This window comes from Lepisma saccharinum, chromosome 7 (genome assembly GCF_977018435.1).
Source record: "Lepisma saccharinum chromosome 7, izLepSacc3.1, whole genome shotgun sequence".
Taxonomy (NCBI): domain Eukaryota; kingdom Metazoa; phylum Arthropoda; class Insecta; order Zygentoma; family Lepismatidae; genus Lepisma; species Lepisma saccharinum.
Window position 1 is genome coordinate 85,891,093 of NC_139235.1, and position 18,340 is coordinate 85,909,432.

Sequence of the window (18,340 nt, forward strand, 5' to 3'; positions counted from 1 at the left end):
AGTTGCGAAGTAAAACCTGAAGGGATCACATCGCTCTCCCGAAGCAACGTTGCCAAGCGTGCTTCTGATTTTGCCAGTTGCCTTTATACGACTGTGTGTCCGCCTGCATTCCGACCTGTGGGTGGTCCTTCCGGAAACGTCAACGTGCAGAGCCACGTGTGCAGTTGAACCCGCTGATTTCTCGTGTTGACCGAGAAAACTCTTTCTCCCTTTACAGTACGTTTGGCAACATGTGGTGAACCCAGCGCTCATTTGTTTCGTCCCTCGAACAACGCTCGGTACTCGAAAATGCCCGATCTTAGTCGAACAAAATTCAACTGATCGCTGATTCGCTGTTTTCCAGCCGCCAGTTGAAGTTGCCTTTAGTATAGTTTCAAAGACTAAGCAATAAATTCGTCCATATAAAGAGATGAAAATTATACAATGTTTAGTGTTCGAACAGTAGAATTTCAACTTGAAACGAATTACAGGAGATGTTTCTCGAAAAGGAAAAGAAGAAGAACAAAACAGAGCAAAGTAAATACTTTTCCAAGAAATGTCTTTCTTTGAGGCGTTTATAAATGACTTGCCCTGTATGTATGCGGTCCAGATCCACTTTTAAAATTAGGATAAAAATACGTAAATTTGTAAATGATCATGTTTATTTATTCTTGGTTTACATAGCGCAGATTGAGGCTCCTGCCTTGTCTTATACTTAATCGTAACATGTACATATGTATTTACACATTAGATTATAATTTCCAGAAAACAGTGAACATACTTCACAATACAAACCACCATAAAAAAAAACACCTATTTTATTATTTCGTGTGAGAGTGCGTTCCAGTTTCGAGCCACTGATACAGTAAAGGAGTTGGCAAAAGATTCAGTTCTTTGAGGTTTTTTTTGGTTAAAATATTGAAACTTTGACACCTTATGTATGATAAGTTGGAATTTCATAATGGGAGCAATTTCTCAGTGATGTACACTCCTGTTCACATGAAGTGGCACAGTGTATAGGGTTGAATAGCTGAAACAATTTTTACACAGTTTATCTTTGACTGGATATATCTTCACAGTTAATTTAATTAATTGTATGACATTTCTTGTGAAAATATGCTGTGCAAAAAAAAAAAAAATCCATAAGATTGCAACTTGTGCTCTACCAAGTAACTCGTGTGATTTTTACAGAAGTTGAAGCTATACAAATAATCTCCCTGAGTTATAGCGTATGTGTGACACAATCCAGAAACTAATAAGCTCAGCACATTATCCAATTTACAGCGGCACTCCTTTAAGTGTAATGTTCACAACCGCATGAGGTATTTCCTGATGTTCATTATTACTTTCACGCAGGGCTCGAAATTGAGCGGACCGGTACGGCGTTCCGGTTCGTACATATCTCGAACCTTCCCGTTCAGTCTCGTCAGAAATGGCAACAGACCGTTCCCGTTCGTTTGTTGATTTAATATTTCCCTTTAGATATTTCACCACATTTGCCTTTTCAGCGTGAACTAAATTGTTAATGCTCTTTAACCCTACAGTGCATGATTTTTTTTAATGAAATGAAAAAAATATATTCTGTTCTCTAGACAATATATACATATGAAAAAATGTTTAAAAAAATAAAATGTGAAAATTATTAATTTTATGAACAATTTTCATAAATGTGACAAATGGCAACATCATGCATTGAGTTGTAATTATTTTTTATTCTTAGAATATACAAATTTCAACAGAAAACATATACAAATGAAGTTTTATTCGAAAAATAGTGAAAAATATTAACTTTATGCACAAATGGCAACATCATGCCTTGAGTTACTTTATAATTATTATAAGATACAAATTGCAACATTATACAGGGTTGTCCACGAAAAACTGGCCCGCCTCATATCACTTGCTCTGAAACAAAACTTTCTCCTAAACGCTAAGTTAATGTGCTCTAGAAACAAGAACATGAGCAGATACGGGGGAGGGGAGACGTGACCAGAAGTAAAAGTAGTGGAATGGGCGAATGTAGTTGAAATAATTGATTCATTGATTTGCTTTATTTTACTTCGCTTCTTGTGCCACTTTTGGCTAATTTGCGAAGATGGGGATGAGTGATGATATGATGAAATTGATGAATGGACATTCACAAACATCCATGCCCAGGCCAGGATTCGAACCCGGGACCCCTGGCGCGATGTAGTACTAACCACTCCGCCACGGGGACCGGCACATGAAACAATAGTTTGTGAATGTCTGACAAGAGGAGACGATCCAGTTTTTTTGTGTGCCCAACCCTATACATTTCAGATTAAAGGTTGTGTCCACGTCACTGTCGTCGAAATCAAGATCCAATTCGCTACCACTGGAGATTTCTAGTATAATGCTTTGTGTCAATGGTCTCACACTCCCGCCGTCATCCACAAAGCGTATCCGAGGGGCTGCTGATAAGCATTGAGCCTTGCCCAGAAAAAAAAATGAGCTAGGAGGCTGAAATTTACAGGTTGTACTGGTCAATTCTTCTATATGTAATGGTGCAAAAATTGACTTTCTATGATTTTAACTTCCCTTTGGTTTTCATGTCCAATGTGAAATTGGTATCACCTCCAGAAAAGCTCTCCAAAGACGTCATCCTGTTGCATGACAATGCCTCGCCACACACTGCAGGTGGAACAATGGTGACACAGACCTCCTTAGGCTTTCAAGTGTTTCCCCATCCACTGTATTCGCTGACCTGCTTCCATCTGACTATCATCTGTTCCCCCATCTGAAAAAAACACCTAAAGGGACAACGATTTGCAACATGATGACGCCCTTGGAGAGCTTTTCTGGAGGTGCTGCCATTTTCACTTTGGACCTGAAAAACAAAGGGAAGTTAAAACCATAGAAGTCGATTTTTGCACCATTACATATACAAGAATTGACCAGTACACCCTGCAAATGCCAGCCTCCTAGCTCATTTTTTTCTGGGTAAGGCTCAATACTTCTCAGCCTCTCCTCGTATTGTCAACACTGCTCTATTGTCCTGAAACACGCCACACACACAGCTAGATAAAATTCCAATATTTAACAAATTCCCACAACTACAAATCCCGCGATGACACCACATTCGATGCTCACAGGAAGCAGTAAAAATGTGCTACAATGCTTTACATACTGTGGCTACAACTGCTACTTCTTGCATCATGTTGCCAATTGGCAACAAGTATATTGGAACTGTAAAAGGCCCTGACTGCATAATGTTGCCATTTGGAAACAAGGTTATTATCGTAACAATAGCAACCAAATGAATTGTTGCTACATATACAGTCACATAAAGTGAACTTGAAACCTTCAAATTATTTTGTGTATTTTTTACGAAAGAAAAAAATGTCATTTTATTCTACATAAAAATTACTAAATAATACGTAAAATGACCACAACCTTGACTAACGCGGTCAAAGTACATGATTTAACATTAATGAGCCTTTAAGTTGAATTCATGACATCTAGTGCTACAAATTGCAAACTCATATTTCAGAGAATAAAACGAAGCCATAACTATGGTGCAGTAAATTTGATGTAGCCAAATGGCAACGCCATGCGCTGTAGGGTTAATACGAGGGCCTCCTCGATGCCACAGTGATAGCGTCGTCGCCTTGTAATCAAGGGGTTCCGGCTTCGATACCCGGTGGAGACACATAGTGGTTCGGATCTTACTTTAAACTGTAGGTCCAGTCCCGATTAGCCTTACTGTGCATAAAGTGGACTTAACACACAAACTCAATACCAACTCCTTAATACGTGCACAAGCGCTTATTCCCCTCTATCTGGAGATGCGTTGGAGCTTCTAGCAGAGTATGTTGGCGTCAGCGCTGCCTTCATCATTTTGTGGCTTATGGTTTCCGTAGTTTATTTGTTAACTATTATTATTTATCGTGTTTTGCGGATTAGGTTGTTCTGAGAGATTAACCCAGGAGTCAAATTTCCAAACAATAAATTCAATTTCTAGTCACATGCAAAACAACAATATGGAAATATTTTTTTCTTGCATCAATTGATTTTTCTAGTAAGTAATATTAAGACACTTTCTCTTGCATCAATCGATTTTTCTAGTAAGTAATATTAAGACACTTTCTCTTGCATCAATCGATTTTTCTAGTAAGTAATATTAAGACACTTTCTCTTGCATCAATCGATTTTTCTAGTAAGTAATATTAAGACACTTTCTCTTGCATCAATCGATTTTTCTAGTAAGTAATATTAAGACACTTTCTCTTGCATCAATGGATTTTTCTAGTAAGTAATATTAAGACACTTTCTCTTGCATCAATCGATTTTTCTAGTAAGTAATATTAAGACACTTTCTCTTGCATCAATCGATTTTTCTAGTAAGTAATATTAAGACACTTTCTCTTGCATCAATCGATTTTTCTAGTAAGTAATATTAAGACACTTTCTCTTGCGTCAATCGATTTTTCTAGTAAGTAATATTAAGACACTTTCTCTTGCATCAATCGATTTTTCTAGTAAGTAATATTAATAACTTTCTCTTCCATCAATTGATTTTCTAGTAAGTAATATTAAGACACTTTCTCTTACATCAATCGATTTTTCTAGTAAGTAATATTAAGACACTTTCTCTTGCATCAATTGATTTTTCTAGTAAGTAATATTAAGACACTTTCTCTTGCATCAATTGATTTTTCTAGTAAGTAATATTAATAACTTTCTCTTCCATCAATTGATTTTCTAGTAAGTAATATTAAGACACTTTCTCTTACATCAATCGATTTTTCTAGTAAGTAATATTAAGACACTTTCTCTTGCATCAATCGATTTTTCTAGTAAGTAATATTAAGACACTTTCTCTTGCATCAATCGATTTTTCTAGTAAGTAATATTAAGACACTTTCTCTTGCGTCAATCGATTTTTCTAGTAAGTAATATTAAGACACTTTCTCTTGCATCAATCGATTTTTCTAGTAAGTAATATTAATAACTTTCTCTTCCATCAATTGATTTTCTAGTAAGTAATATTAAGACACTTTCTCTTACATCAATCGATTTTTCTAGTAAGTAATATTAAGACACTTTCTCTTGCATCAATTGATTTTTCTAGTAAGTAATATTAAGACACTTTCTCTTGCATCAATCGATTTTTCTAGTAAGTAATATTAAGACACTTTCTCTTGCATCAATTGATTTTTCTAGTAAGTAATATTAAGACACTTTCTCTTGCATCAATCGATTTTTCTAGTAAGTAATATTAAGACACTTTCTCTTGCATCAATCGATTTTTCTAGTAAGTAATATTAAGACACTTTCTCTTGCATCAATTGATTTTTCTAGTAAGTAATATTAAGACACTTTCTCTTGCATCAATCGATTTTTCTAGTAAGTAATATTAATAACTTTCTCTTCCATCAATTGATTTTCTAGTAAGTAATATTAAGACACTTTCTCTTACATCAATCGATTTTTCTAGTAAGTAATATTAAGACACTTTCTCTTGCGTCAATCGATTTTTCTAGTAAGTAATATTAAGACACTTTCTCTTGCAACAATCGATTTTTCTAGTAAGTAATATTAATAACTTTCTCTTCCATCAATTGATTTTCTAGTAAGTAATATTAAGACACTTTCTCTTACATCAATCGATTTTTCTAGTAAGTAATATTAAGACACTTTCTCTTGCATCAATTGATTTTTCTAGTAAGTAATATTAAGACACTTTCTCTTGCATCAATCGATTTTTCTAGTAAGTAATATTAATAACTTTCTCTTCCATCAATTGATTTTCTAGTAAGTAATATTAAGACACTTTCTCTTACATCAATCGATTTTTCTAGTAAGTAATATTAAGACACTTTCTCTTGCGTCAATCGATTTTTCTAGTAAGTAATATTAAGACACTTTCTCTTGCATCAATCGATTTTTCAAGTAAGTAGTATTAATAACTTTCTCTTCCATCAATTGATTTTCTAGTAAGTAATATTAAGACACTTTCTCTTACATCAATCGATTTTTCTAGTAAGTAATATTAAGACACTTTCTCTTGCATCAATTGATTTTTCTAGTAAGTAATATTAAGACACTTTCTCTTGCATCAATCGATTTTTCTAGTAAGTAATATTAATAACTTTCTCTTCCATCAATTGATTTTCTAGTAAGTAATATTAAGACACTTTCTCTTACATCAATCGATTTTTCTAGTAAGTAATATTAAGACACTTTCTCTTGCATCAATTGATTTTTCTAGTAAGTAATATTAAGACACTTTCTCTTGCATCAATCGATTTTTCTAGTAAGTAATATTAAGACACTTTCTCTTACATCAATCGATTTTTCTAGTAAGTAATATTAAGACACTTTCTCTTGCATCAATCGATTTTTCTAGTAAGTAATATTAAGACACTTTCTCTTGCATCAATCGATTTTTCTAGTAAGTAATATTAAGACACTTTCTCTTGCGTCAATCGATTTTTCTAGTAAGTAATATTAAGACACTTTCTCTTGCATCAATCGATTTTTCTAGTAAGTAATATTAATAACTTTCTCTTCCATCAATTGATTTTCTAGTAAGTAATATTAAGACACTTTCTCTTACATCAATCGATTTTTCTAGTAAGTAATATTAAGACACTTTCTCTTGCATCAATTGATTTTTCTAGTAAGTAATATTAAGACACTTTCTCTTGCATCAATCGATTTTTCTAGTAAGTAATATTAAGACACTTTCTCTTGCATCAATTGATTTTTCTAGTAAGTAATATTAAGACACTTTCTCTTGCATCAATCGATTTTTCTAGTAAGTAATATTAAGACACTTTCTCTTGCATCAATCGATTTTTCTAGTAAGTAATATTAAGACACTTTCTCTTGCATCAATTGATTTTTCTAGTAAGTAATATTAAGACACTTTCTCTTGCATCAATCGATTTTTCTAGTAAGTAATATTAATAACTTTCTCTTCCATCAATTGATTTTCTAGTAAGTAATATTAAGACACTTTCTCTTACATCAATCGATTTTTCTAGTAAGTAATATTAAGACACTTTCTCTTGCGTCAATCGATTTTTCTAGTAAGTAATATTAAGACACTTTCTCTTGCAACAATCGATTTTTCTAGTAAGTAATATTAATAACTTTCTCTTCCATCAATTGATTTTCTAGTAAGTAATATTAAGACACTTTCTCTTACATCAATCGATTTTTCTAGTAAGTAATATTAAGACACTTTCTCTTGCATCAATTGATTTTTCTAGTAAGTAATATTAAGACACTTTCTCTTGCATCAATCGATTTTTCTAGTAAGTAATATTAATAACTTTCTCTTCCATCAATTGATTTTCTAGTAAGTAATATTAAGACACTTTCTCTTACATCAATCGATTTTTCTAGTAAGTAATATTAAGACACTTTCTCTTGCGTCAATCGATTTTTCTAGTAAGTAATATTAAGACACTTTCTCTTGCATCAATCGATTTTTCTAGTAAGTAGTATTAATAACTTTCTCTTCCATCAATTGATTTTCTAGTAAGTAATATTAAGACACTTTCTCTTACATCAATCGATTTTTCTAGTAAGTAATATTAAGACACTTTCTCTTGCATCAATTGATTTTTCTAGTAAGTAATATTAAGACACTTTCTCTTGCATCAATCGATTTTTCTAGTAAGTAATATTAATAACTTTCTCTTCCATCAATTGATTTTCTAGTAAGTAATATTAAGACACTTTCTCTTACATCAATCGATTTTTCTAGTAAGTAATATTAAGACACTTTCTCTTGCATCAATCGATTTTTCTAGTAAGTAATATTAAGACACTTTCTCTTGCATCAATCGATTTTTCTAGTAAGTAATATTAAGACACTTTCTCTTGCGTCAATCGATTTTTCTAGTAAGTAATATTAAGACACTTTCTCTTGCATCAATCGATTTTTCTAGTAAGTAATATTAATAACTTTCTCTTCCATCAATTGATTTTCTAGTAAGTAATATTAAGACACTTTCTCTTACATCAATCGATTTTTCTAGTAAGTAATATTAAGACACTTTCTCTTGCATCAATTGATTTTTCTAGTAAGTAATATTAAGACACTTTCTCTTGCATCAATCGATTTTTCTAGTAAGTAATATTAAGACACTTTCTCTTGCATCAATTGATTTTTCTAGTAAGTAATATTAAGACACTTTCTCTTGCATCAATCGATTTTTCTAGTAAGTAATATTAAGACACTTTCTCTTGCATCAATCGATTTTTCTAGTAAGTAATATTAAGACACTTTCTCTTGCATCAATTGATTTTTCTAGTAAGTAATATTAAGACACTTTCTCTTGCATCAATCGATTTTTCTAGTAAGTAATATTAAGACACTTTCTCTTGCATCAATCGATTTTTCTAGTAAGTAATATTAAGACACTTTCTCTTGCATCAATGGATTTTTCTAGTAAGTAATATTAAGACACTTTCTCTTGCATCAATCGATTTTTCTAGTAAGTAATATTAAGACACTTTCTCTTGCATCAATCGATTTTTCTAGTAAGTAATATTAAGACACTTTCTCTTGCATCAATCGATTTTTCTAGTAAGTAATATTAAGACACTTTCTCTTGCGTCAATCGATTTTTCTAGTAAGTAATATTAAGACACTTTCTCTTGCATCAATCGATTTTTCTAGTAAGTAATATTAATAACTTTCTCTTCCATCAATTGATTTTCTAGTAAGTAATATTAAGACACTTTCTCTTACATCAATCGATTTTTCTAGTAAGTAATATTAAGACACTTTCTCTTGCATCAATTGATTTTTCTAGTAAGTAATATTAAGACACTTTCTCTTGCATCAATCGATTTTTCTAGTAAGTAATATTAAGACACTTTCTCTTGCATCAATTGATTTTTCTAGTAAGTAATATTAAGACACTTTCTCTTGCATCAATCGATTTTTCTAGTAAGTAATATTAAGACACTTTCTCTTGCATCAATCGATTTTTCTAGTAAGTAATATTAAGACACTTTCTCTTGCATCAATTGATTTTTCTAGTAAGTAATATTAAGACACTTTCTCTTGCATCAATCGATTTTTCTAGTAAGTAATATTAAGACACTTTCTCTTGCATCAATCGATTTTTCTAGTAAGTAATATTAAGACACTTTCTCTTGCATCAATGGATTTTTCTAGTAAGTAATATTAAGACACTTTCTCTTGCATCAATCGATTTTTCTAGTAAGTAATATTAAGACACTTTCTCTTGCATCAATCGATTTTTCTAGTAAGTATTATTAAGACACTTTCTCTTGCATCAATCGATTTTTCTAGTAAGTAATATTAAGACACTTTCTCTTGCGTCAATCGATTTTTCTAGTAAGTAATATTAAGACACTTTCTCTTGCATCAATCGATTTTTCTAGTAAGTAATATTAAGACACTTTCTCTTGCATCAATCGATTTTTCTAGTAAGTAATATTAATAACTTTCTCTTCCATCAATTGATTTTTCTAGTAAGTAATATTAAGACACTTTCTCTTGCATCAATCGATTTTTCTAGTAAGTAATATTAAGACACTTTCTCTTCCATCAATCGATTTTTCTAGTAAGTAATATTAAGACACTTTCTCTTGCATCAATCGATTTTTCTAGTAAGTAATATTAAGACACTTTCTCTTGCGTCAATCGATTTTTCTAGTAAGTAATATTAAGACACTTTCTCTTGCATCAATCGATTTTTCTAGTAAGTAATATTAATAACTTTCTCTTCCATCAATTGATTTTCTAGTAAGTAATATTAAGACACTTTCTCTTACATCAATCGATTTTTCTAGTAAGTAATATTAAGACACTTTCTCTTGCATCAATTGATTTTTCTAGTAAGTAATATTAAGACACTTTCTCTTGCATCAATCGATTTTTCTAGTAAGTAATATTAAGACACTTTCTCTTGCATCAATTGATTTTTCTAGTAAGTAATATTAAGACACTTTCTCTTGCATCAATCGATTTTTCTAGTAAGTAATATTAAGACACTTTCTCTTGCATCAATCGATTTTTCTAGTAAGTAATATTAAGACACTTTCTCTTGCATCAATTGATTTTTCTAGTAAGTAATATTAAGACACTTTCTCTTGCATCAATCGATTTTTCTAGTAAGTAATATTAATAACTTTCTCTTCCATCAATTGATTTTCTAGTAAGTAATATTAAGACACTTTCTCTTACATCAATCGATTTTTCTAGTAAGTAATATTAAGACACTTTCTCTTGCGTCAATCGATTTTTCTAGTAAGTAATATTAAGACACTTTCTCTTGCAACAATCGATTTTTCTAGTAAGTAATATTAATAACTTTCTCTTCCATCAATTGATTTTCTAGTAAGTAATATTAAGACACTTTCTCTTACATCAATCGATTTTTCTAGTAAGTAATATTAAGACACTTTCTCTTGCATCAATTGATTTTTCTAGTAAGTAATATTAAGACACTTTCTCTTGCATCAATCGATTTTTCTAGTAAGTAATATTAATAACTTTCTCTTCCATCAATTGATTTTCTAGTAAGTAATATTAAGACACTTTCTCTTACATCAATCGATTTTTCTAGTAAGTAATATTAAGACACTTTCTCTTGCGTCAATCGATTTTTCTAGTAAGTAATATTAAGACACTTTCTCTTGCATCAATCGATTTTTCTAGTAAGTAATATTAATAACTTTCTCTTCCATCAATTGATTTTCTAGTAAGTAATATTAAGACACTTTCTCTTACATCAATCGATTTTTCTAGTAAGTAATATTAAGACACTTTCTCTTGCATCAATTGATTTTTCTAGTAAGTAATATTAAGACACTTTCTCTTGCATCAATCGATTTTTCTAGTAAGTAATATTAAGACACTTTCTCTTGCATCAATCGATTTTTCTAGTAAGTAATATTAAGACACTTTCTCTTGCGTCAATCGATTTTTCTAGTAAGTAATATTAAGACACTTTCTCTTGCATCAATCGATTTTTCTAGTAAGTAATATTAATAACTTTCTCTTCCATCAATTGATTTTCTAGTAAGTAATATTAAGACACTTTCTCTTACATCAATCGATTTTTCTAGTAAGTAATATTAAGACACTTTCTCTTGCATCAATTGATTTTTCTAGTAAGTAATATTAAGACACTTTCTCTTGCATCAATCGATTTTTCTAGTAAGTAATATTAAGACACTTTCTCTTGCATCAATTGATTTTTCTAGTAAGTAATATTAAGACACTTTCTCTTGCATCAATCGATTTTTCTAGTAAGTAATATTAAGACACTTTCTCTTGCATCAATCGATTTTTCTAGTAAGTAATATTAAGACACTTTCTCTTGCATCAATTGATTTTTCTAGTAAGTAATATTAAGACACTTTCTCTTGCATCAATCGATTTTTCTAGTAAGTAATATTAAGACACTTTCTCTTGCATCAATCGATTTTTCTAGTAAGTAATATTAAGACACTTTCTCTTGCATCAATGGATTTTTCTAGTAAGTAATATTAAGACACTTTCTCTTGCATCAATCGATTTTTCTAGTAAGTAATATTAAGACACTTTCTCTTGCATCAATCGATTTTTCTAGTAAGTAATATTAAGACACTTTCTCTTGCATCAATCGATTTTTCTAGTAAGTAATATTAAGACACTTTCTCTTGCGTCAATCGATTTTTCTAGTAAGTAATATTAAGACACTTTCTCTTGCATCAATCGATTTTTCTAGTAAGTAATATTAAGACACTTTCTCTTGCATCAATCGATTTTTCTAGTAAGTAATATTAATAACTTTCTCTTCCATCAATTGATTTTCTAGTAAGTAATATTAAGACACTTTCTCTTACATCAATCGATTTTTCTAGGAAGTAATATTAAAACAGAGTATTGAGGATATGCACATTTCACAAAATTTTTTCCCTAAATTTTTCACCATATTGATTTGAATATCACAATTCTTTCACCATTTTCGTATGATTAAATTTTAAAAAAGAGAAGAAAATTCCAGGAGACTTGTGTTAAATGTATTTGATATTATTTTATATATACAGAGGTTATTCGCTTTATATCCGACCATTGTCGATTCGGTGCTGCCACCTGGCGTATCATGCTGGAACTATGGGTCTGCTGGCGGGAGCAGTGTTGTGTCTGACCTTGTAGGTGCGTGAGTGTTGGTAGTGAATGTTATCAAATGGCGCCGAAAATCAACCGGTATTGGGAGGTTTACGTAATGGCCCTTTTCCATGCTAAGTTTTCATACGTACGCATTGTGAAACAGTGTCGGGAGAATGGGTTAACACTCGGGGTGACTACTGCGAAAGTTATTGTGGCCCGTTACACACAACAGTCTTTCCTTGCGAAACATTCACCCACGAAAACCACCAGGAGAAGGGCTGCAAGCAAAGTGTCACCCGTAGTGCGAAGGGGGATCCGTCGATTGGCGTGCCAAGAAAATCCCCCGACTCGACGTGATATGGCCCACAGATTTCACCTCGCACCGTCAACTGTGAACAAAACAATTCGCAAGCGGCTCAGGTTGAAGTGTGTGCGGAAGGTCCGTGTACACCACCTTCTACCGCGTTACATTGCCGAACGTAAGACGAACTGCAGGAAACTGTATGAAAAGTACCTGGCGGGTTCCAAATGGAAGAAAGTTGTCACAATGGATGAATCATATGTCCATCTCACTGCTGGTGGTCACATTCGGGCGATCACATACCGTGACATTGACGGCAAGGGGCGCAGCAACTTTGTTCATCAGTGCATGGAAAGTTTCCCTCGTGGTTTTATGGTTGTGACGGGATTCGGATATGAGGGTAAGTTGATGATACGCAAGTTGGAAAAAAACGTGAAGGTGAATGCCAGATACTTCCAAGACTCCATTCTGACACCTATCTATCGGGGAGACATCCCACAGTTGTATGGAATGGACGCGAAACAGGTGATGATCCATATGGACAAGGCTTCGAGTCATACCGCCAGAACATCACTACGTTTTTATCAGGAAATGGCAGAGGAATTAGGAATTCGTGTCATTCCGTTTGAAGACATTCCTGTGAAAAGCCCAGATGCCAGTCCAATGGATTTTTGCGCATTTTGACTGTTGAAACGACGTCTTCAACATCGCCGCCCAAGCACCCTGGATGGTCTATGGAAGGCTTGCAGGGAGGAGCGGGACAAAATTCCCATGCCTGTCCTGCGGCGGAGCTCGCTGCAATGGAAACTGCGATGCCGGGCGATAGTCCACAATGCTGGGGGTCCAATAGAACATGATCGGTGGTGGCGGCGCGGTATCTCTTAAGATGAGTACCCGTCAAAAATGGTCGGATAAAAGCGAACAACCTTACTGTATGTAAATATTTGGGTCATAACTATTATTAATTATAATACAGTCGTTATCGCATCTTCTAGTATCCAGGAACCCCCAAAAAGTTCAACAGCATAGGAGAGAAACAAAGCTTCCGCTTCTTGAAAATTTTCATTTTGAGCCCTGCTGTTATGTCCCAAGAACACGGTGTCTCTTCAACTTGGACGGACTTTCGTGGATGATGATCTTGAACCTACTTTGCATGCAAGATGTATTGTGAGAAAGTAGATGATTTCTACAAGGCTGAGGACACTAAAACCCAAGCAGAATCCCATAATGCCTCCACAGTTACCTGAAAAAGAAGAACGGGACATAAAATTATACACAGACTACATAAATCTATATATATTTTTTAAGATTAGTCATAATAATATCAATTGGGAATTGTTATGAAATGCTTCTGTAGAAACTTTGACATGTTGAAACAATTTGAAACATGAAAAGAAACAAAGATATGGACCTTTCCAAAGAATGCTATGGAACTAATAATATTGCAGTGTAACAAGATTCTATGGTGTAATACAGCGGTTCTCAAAGTTTTTTTCTCATTGTACCGCTTACTCGTAACTAAACGTCTAATGTAAGCTGCTGACAACTTCTTCACGAGCACACGTAAAAATCCATTTTTTAAAATAAAAAACCCGTAAGATGTGAGAGAAAAATTAATGAAAATAGTCATGCACAATTTGCCAAGAAGTACTTGTACATCCCACTGTACAATGCCGTATACCTTCGACCACTGATCTGTGTATATTTCATCACATATCAATATCCAAAGACAACCGTTCCGCATAATACAAATATTCCTGAAGTAAATTCGCAATTAAATGAAATAATGATTTAATTTGGTTACCTTCTATGACCGTCTTTTCCATTGCGGTTATTAAAATTCCCTCTCAAGTGATATGAAACAACCCATTCTGCAGATGAGCCGATGATCTTTCCATGAGACCAAAACATTTCCCAATAATTGAATCTTCGTTCCTATAAAGACCTTTAGACTTCTGATGAGCAGAAGGAAACAACAAATTCCACAAATCTCAGGAGCCAGTGCAGTCCACCTGCACTAATATACGCAGCTGCTTCTTGGCGAATTGGAGTAATAGTAATTAAATAGAACCATCGTTAACCAGGTGATATTATTAGGCATTGTTTCACTGTACCAACTAACAAAATCTAACTAACTAACTAACTCTCTAGCCTTCTTAAACTCGAAGGTTCATGGCTGCAGCAACACAGGCCTTCCATCTGTCCCTATCCTGAGCAAGATCTATATACTCTTTTCCATCCCTACAGATTTTCTTTAGGTCCATCTCAACGTTATCCCTCCATCTCCTTCTTGGCCTTCCTACAGGTCTTTTACCATCAGGTTCCCCAACAAGAATCCTGTAAACTCCTCTTTCCTCTCCCGTTCGTGCCACATGGCCTGCCCACCTAAGTCTTCTTTATTTAATCATTGTAATAATATCTGGACATGAATACAAATTATGTAGTTCTAAATTATGTAACCTTCTCCACTCACCTGTCTCCTCATCCCTAGCAAAATCTAATTCAGGTAATTGTATTATATTACCATTAAGGTAGTACAGGATTTGAGTATATGTTCGCGAAGCAGTTTCAGAAAATTCGTCTCCATTCTATAAACCACTACGACATTTCAAATTTTGAAAAATTGCTTCTGCTTAGGAATCTTGCTATGGCATTGAAGTGAATATTCGTTAGCATATCTTTCTCCATTTTCAAGATATCTGTGATGGAAAATATGCTCGCGGTGCCAGGAAATGATCACAGGTATATAGACTTAGTGGAAATAATCCAATATGCATATAGCCCCAATCCCACCACCCACTCACTCATTCACTGACTGACATATATGTTCTCCATGAAGGAAGTCTCGGAGGCAAAAAAATGCTGGACTACGACCCCCAATGAAATTGTTCCAAATAGACCGAGAAAATTTTTAAAAAAATCACTCAATTAGCCATTTTTAAGGGTGAAAATGCCCCTTTGTCATAACCTTAGCAACCCGTTTCCAGGAGCATTTTTTTTTGCCCACATTGTTTGATTCATTCTTCATTGTCTATTTACATTATTTCTCACAGATCAAGAACAGATCTTGCTTAGAAAAGGTGCTCAAACAACACTGACATCTACATAAGCAGTTTCAGTTCAGATACAATTATATATTGGTATACGACAATATCTACATCGTGGTTGTTTCAACTAAATGTTTAGATGTACAGGGTGTCCGGCTTAGACCTTTAACATTACAAAACAGTATAACTTTAGTTACATTCAACTTCAAATAAAACTTATTGTTTGCATGGGACTGGCAACTGTGGCCATTTGTGAGAATCACCAGTACTTTGAGTTGACGTGACGCGCATGCGCGTGTAACGCATATATTCCAAGATGGCGGAGTGGACGGATCAGCAGAAAGTGTTCTGCGTTCTTTCACTGGCAGAAAACAAATCTGTGAAGCTTGTTCAACGTGCTTTTCGGCGTGAATTCAATCTTCAACGTCACGACAATGTTCCTTCTTATTTGAGTATTGCTAAGTGGGATAAACAACTAAGAGAAACTGGAAGTGTTGTGTCAGTGGGCGTGAAGTACGCGAAGAGGAAGGTATCAGAGGAAAACATTGAAGTGATTCGCACTGCATTCACCAAGAAGTCTAAGAAAATCAATAAGACGTGCAAGTTTAGAGTTCAATATTCCTCGGTCTACTATCCATAACGTTGTGCACAAAAGGTTACGTCTACGGGCGTACAAGATCCAGTTACATCAAGGAATGTATCCTGATGATAAGCGTAAAAGACAGATGTTTTCGGGCAAAATGTTAACCGAGATTGACAACAACAATGCTTTTCTGGACAAGGTGTGCTTTTCTGATGAAGCTGCATTCCACACGTGTGGCAAAGTTAACAAGGAAATTGCCGTATTTGGAGAAGTGACAATCCTCATGAGTTTCGTGAAATTATGAGAGACTCGCCAAAAGTTAATGTGTGGTGTGGGTTAATAAAAGAGAAGATAATAGGCCCGTTCTTCTTTGCTGAAGAAACAGTGAGAGGAACGAATTATTTGGACATACTTCAGCGTTACGCTGTGCCTCAAATGCCTTCAGAAACCATTTTCCAACAAGACGGAGCCCCGGCACATTTTGTTATCATTGTACGAGAATTTATCGATGAGCATTTTCCCAGAAGATGGATAGGAAGAGGATCTAAACCACTTGCTTGGCCCTCGCGCTCGCCGGATGTTTCCCCCCTAGACTCTTTCTTTTGGGGGTTCATCAAGGACCAAGTCTACAGTTTGCCCGTCGAGAACTTGGAAGATCTGCGTAACAGAATTCGTCAGGCGATTAACAATGTGACCCCTTAAATGCTAGTGAATACCTTGACGGAATTGGAATATCGGTTCGACATCTTCCGTGTCAGAGGGGGGGCTCATATAAAAGTTGTGTAAAGTGCTGGAGCTGGGACAAAAAAAATGCATGAGTTTTTCTACCAAAATGTAAATTTTGGTAATAAAATTGGGTTTCTCTGCAAAATTATGCTCTTTTGTAATGTTAAAGGTCTAAGCCGGACACCCTGTATAATGGCAAAGTTTTATAGAGTTTGCCGTGCTTGTTGTTGACCATGGGAACGGACGTTGCTAGGGAACTAAAAGAAAGTGAATTATGCTAGAGTTTTTGAATTTCAAAATATGAGCGTAAGAATTTATTACAGAAGGGAGGTAGGAATTTGAAGGGCATGACGGAAAACAATTATTTTTCAATTACGTTTAAAAATGTGAAAATGACAAAATACGTAAATATTGCTTTTCCAACTTAGTGTCGCTATTGAATTCGTTTATATAAAACATCCAACTAACTATCTTGAAACGGTTATTACTGAAAGTAAAATAACAGTATCACAGTAGGAAATTTAGACATACGCACTATTTATTTAAAACAATAATAACACAGGCCTGCGATGAAAAAAATAAAAGGGAAGTGATAGGTGAACTTTATGTATTTTGTGGTGCTGAGTTAAAAAAAAATTAAGAAAAATGTCTATCACGTCACGTTTTCTTGAAAAATTTAATTGTACGTGGATTTGTATGAACATTTACCATAAATATGTTGTTTCGGCGTGGAATATCTTTCCTCCCTGCCTGACCATCATTCTACCGTGGTGAAACGATACCCCTCTGTGACTCCCCATCTTCGTCGTCCCTCCCTCCCCGTCGCAATCGCTCTCGACCTATAGCATCGAGCAAATCCTTATCTTGGTTCACCGACTGCGCAGGAACACTCGCTAAGCCAGCGTAATCGGCAGTCACCTTCCAGTTGTGTCGAGCTTTATCTGGATTGATCCTGAACGTGTTATTCGTAAGACTGAATTCTCGCGACTTGTCTGGAGGCAGCAGAAACGATATAACACAGATGTCCTCATGAGGGACTCAGTTTATCGCTCTTTAACCCAGCAGATCATGTACTTACCGTGTTCGTAGTAAGATAAAAGACGTGGAAATTTGTAAGTTCGTCCCAATTTGTCTTTCATGTGTAGTGTCGTGCGTGCGCTGATACAGTGACAAGTGGAAACTGCATCACAAAAACAATTGTAACTGGTGCTTTCCTCTGTGCGTTTCGTGAACCATGGCTTCGAGTTCGAGACGTTGTGAAAATGTGCCAGATGACTTTTGTTACGTATGCGGCGAATATAGTGTTCTTAAACATTGCATGAGGAGCATTACAAACTATGTAAGAAAACTTTATCTTGCGTATTTTGGCATGAAACTCGGAGACCAGGACAAATCGTGGGTTCCTCATAAAGTGTGTGTGCAGCGTCTCAATGATCTACGCTTATGGCTCAACGGAAAGAAGACTGCTTTACGCTTTGGAATTCCTATGACATGGAGGGAGCCGAGAAACCACTGTGATGATTGTCACTTTTGTGCCTGCCATGTCCGTGGGTATAACCGAAAAAATCACAAGCTAATCTCTTATCCTGAGAACA

The 18,340-nt window shown here is 34.5% G+C and overlaps 1 protein-coding gene across 1 annotated transcript in view; it reads right to left on the reverse strand.

Moving 5' to 3' along the window:
* LOC145990542 (uncharacterized) overlaps positions 1-18,340 on the reverse strand; it is a 147,038-nt gene that overhangs the window by 61,768 nt on the left and 66,930 nt on the right. The window contains exons 11-12 of the mRNA XM_083126236.1: positions 17,528-17,737; positions 13,538-13,632 (exon numbers count right to left, since the gene is read on the reverse strand). Coding sequence (XP_082982362.1) covers positions 13,538-13,632; positions 17,528-17,737 — 305 coding nt within the window. The remainder of the gene's footprint in view (positions 1-13,537; positions 13,633-17,527; positions 17,738-18,340) is intronic.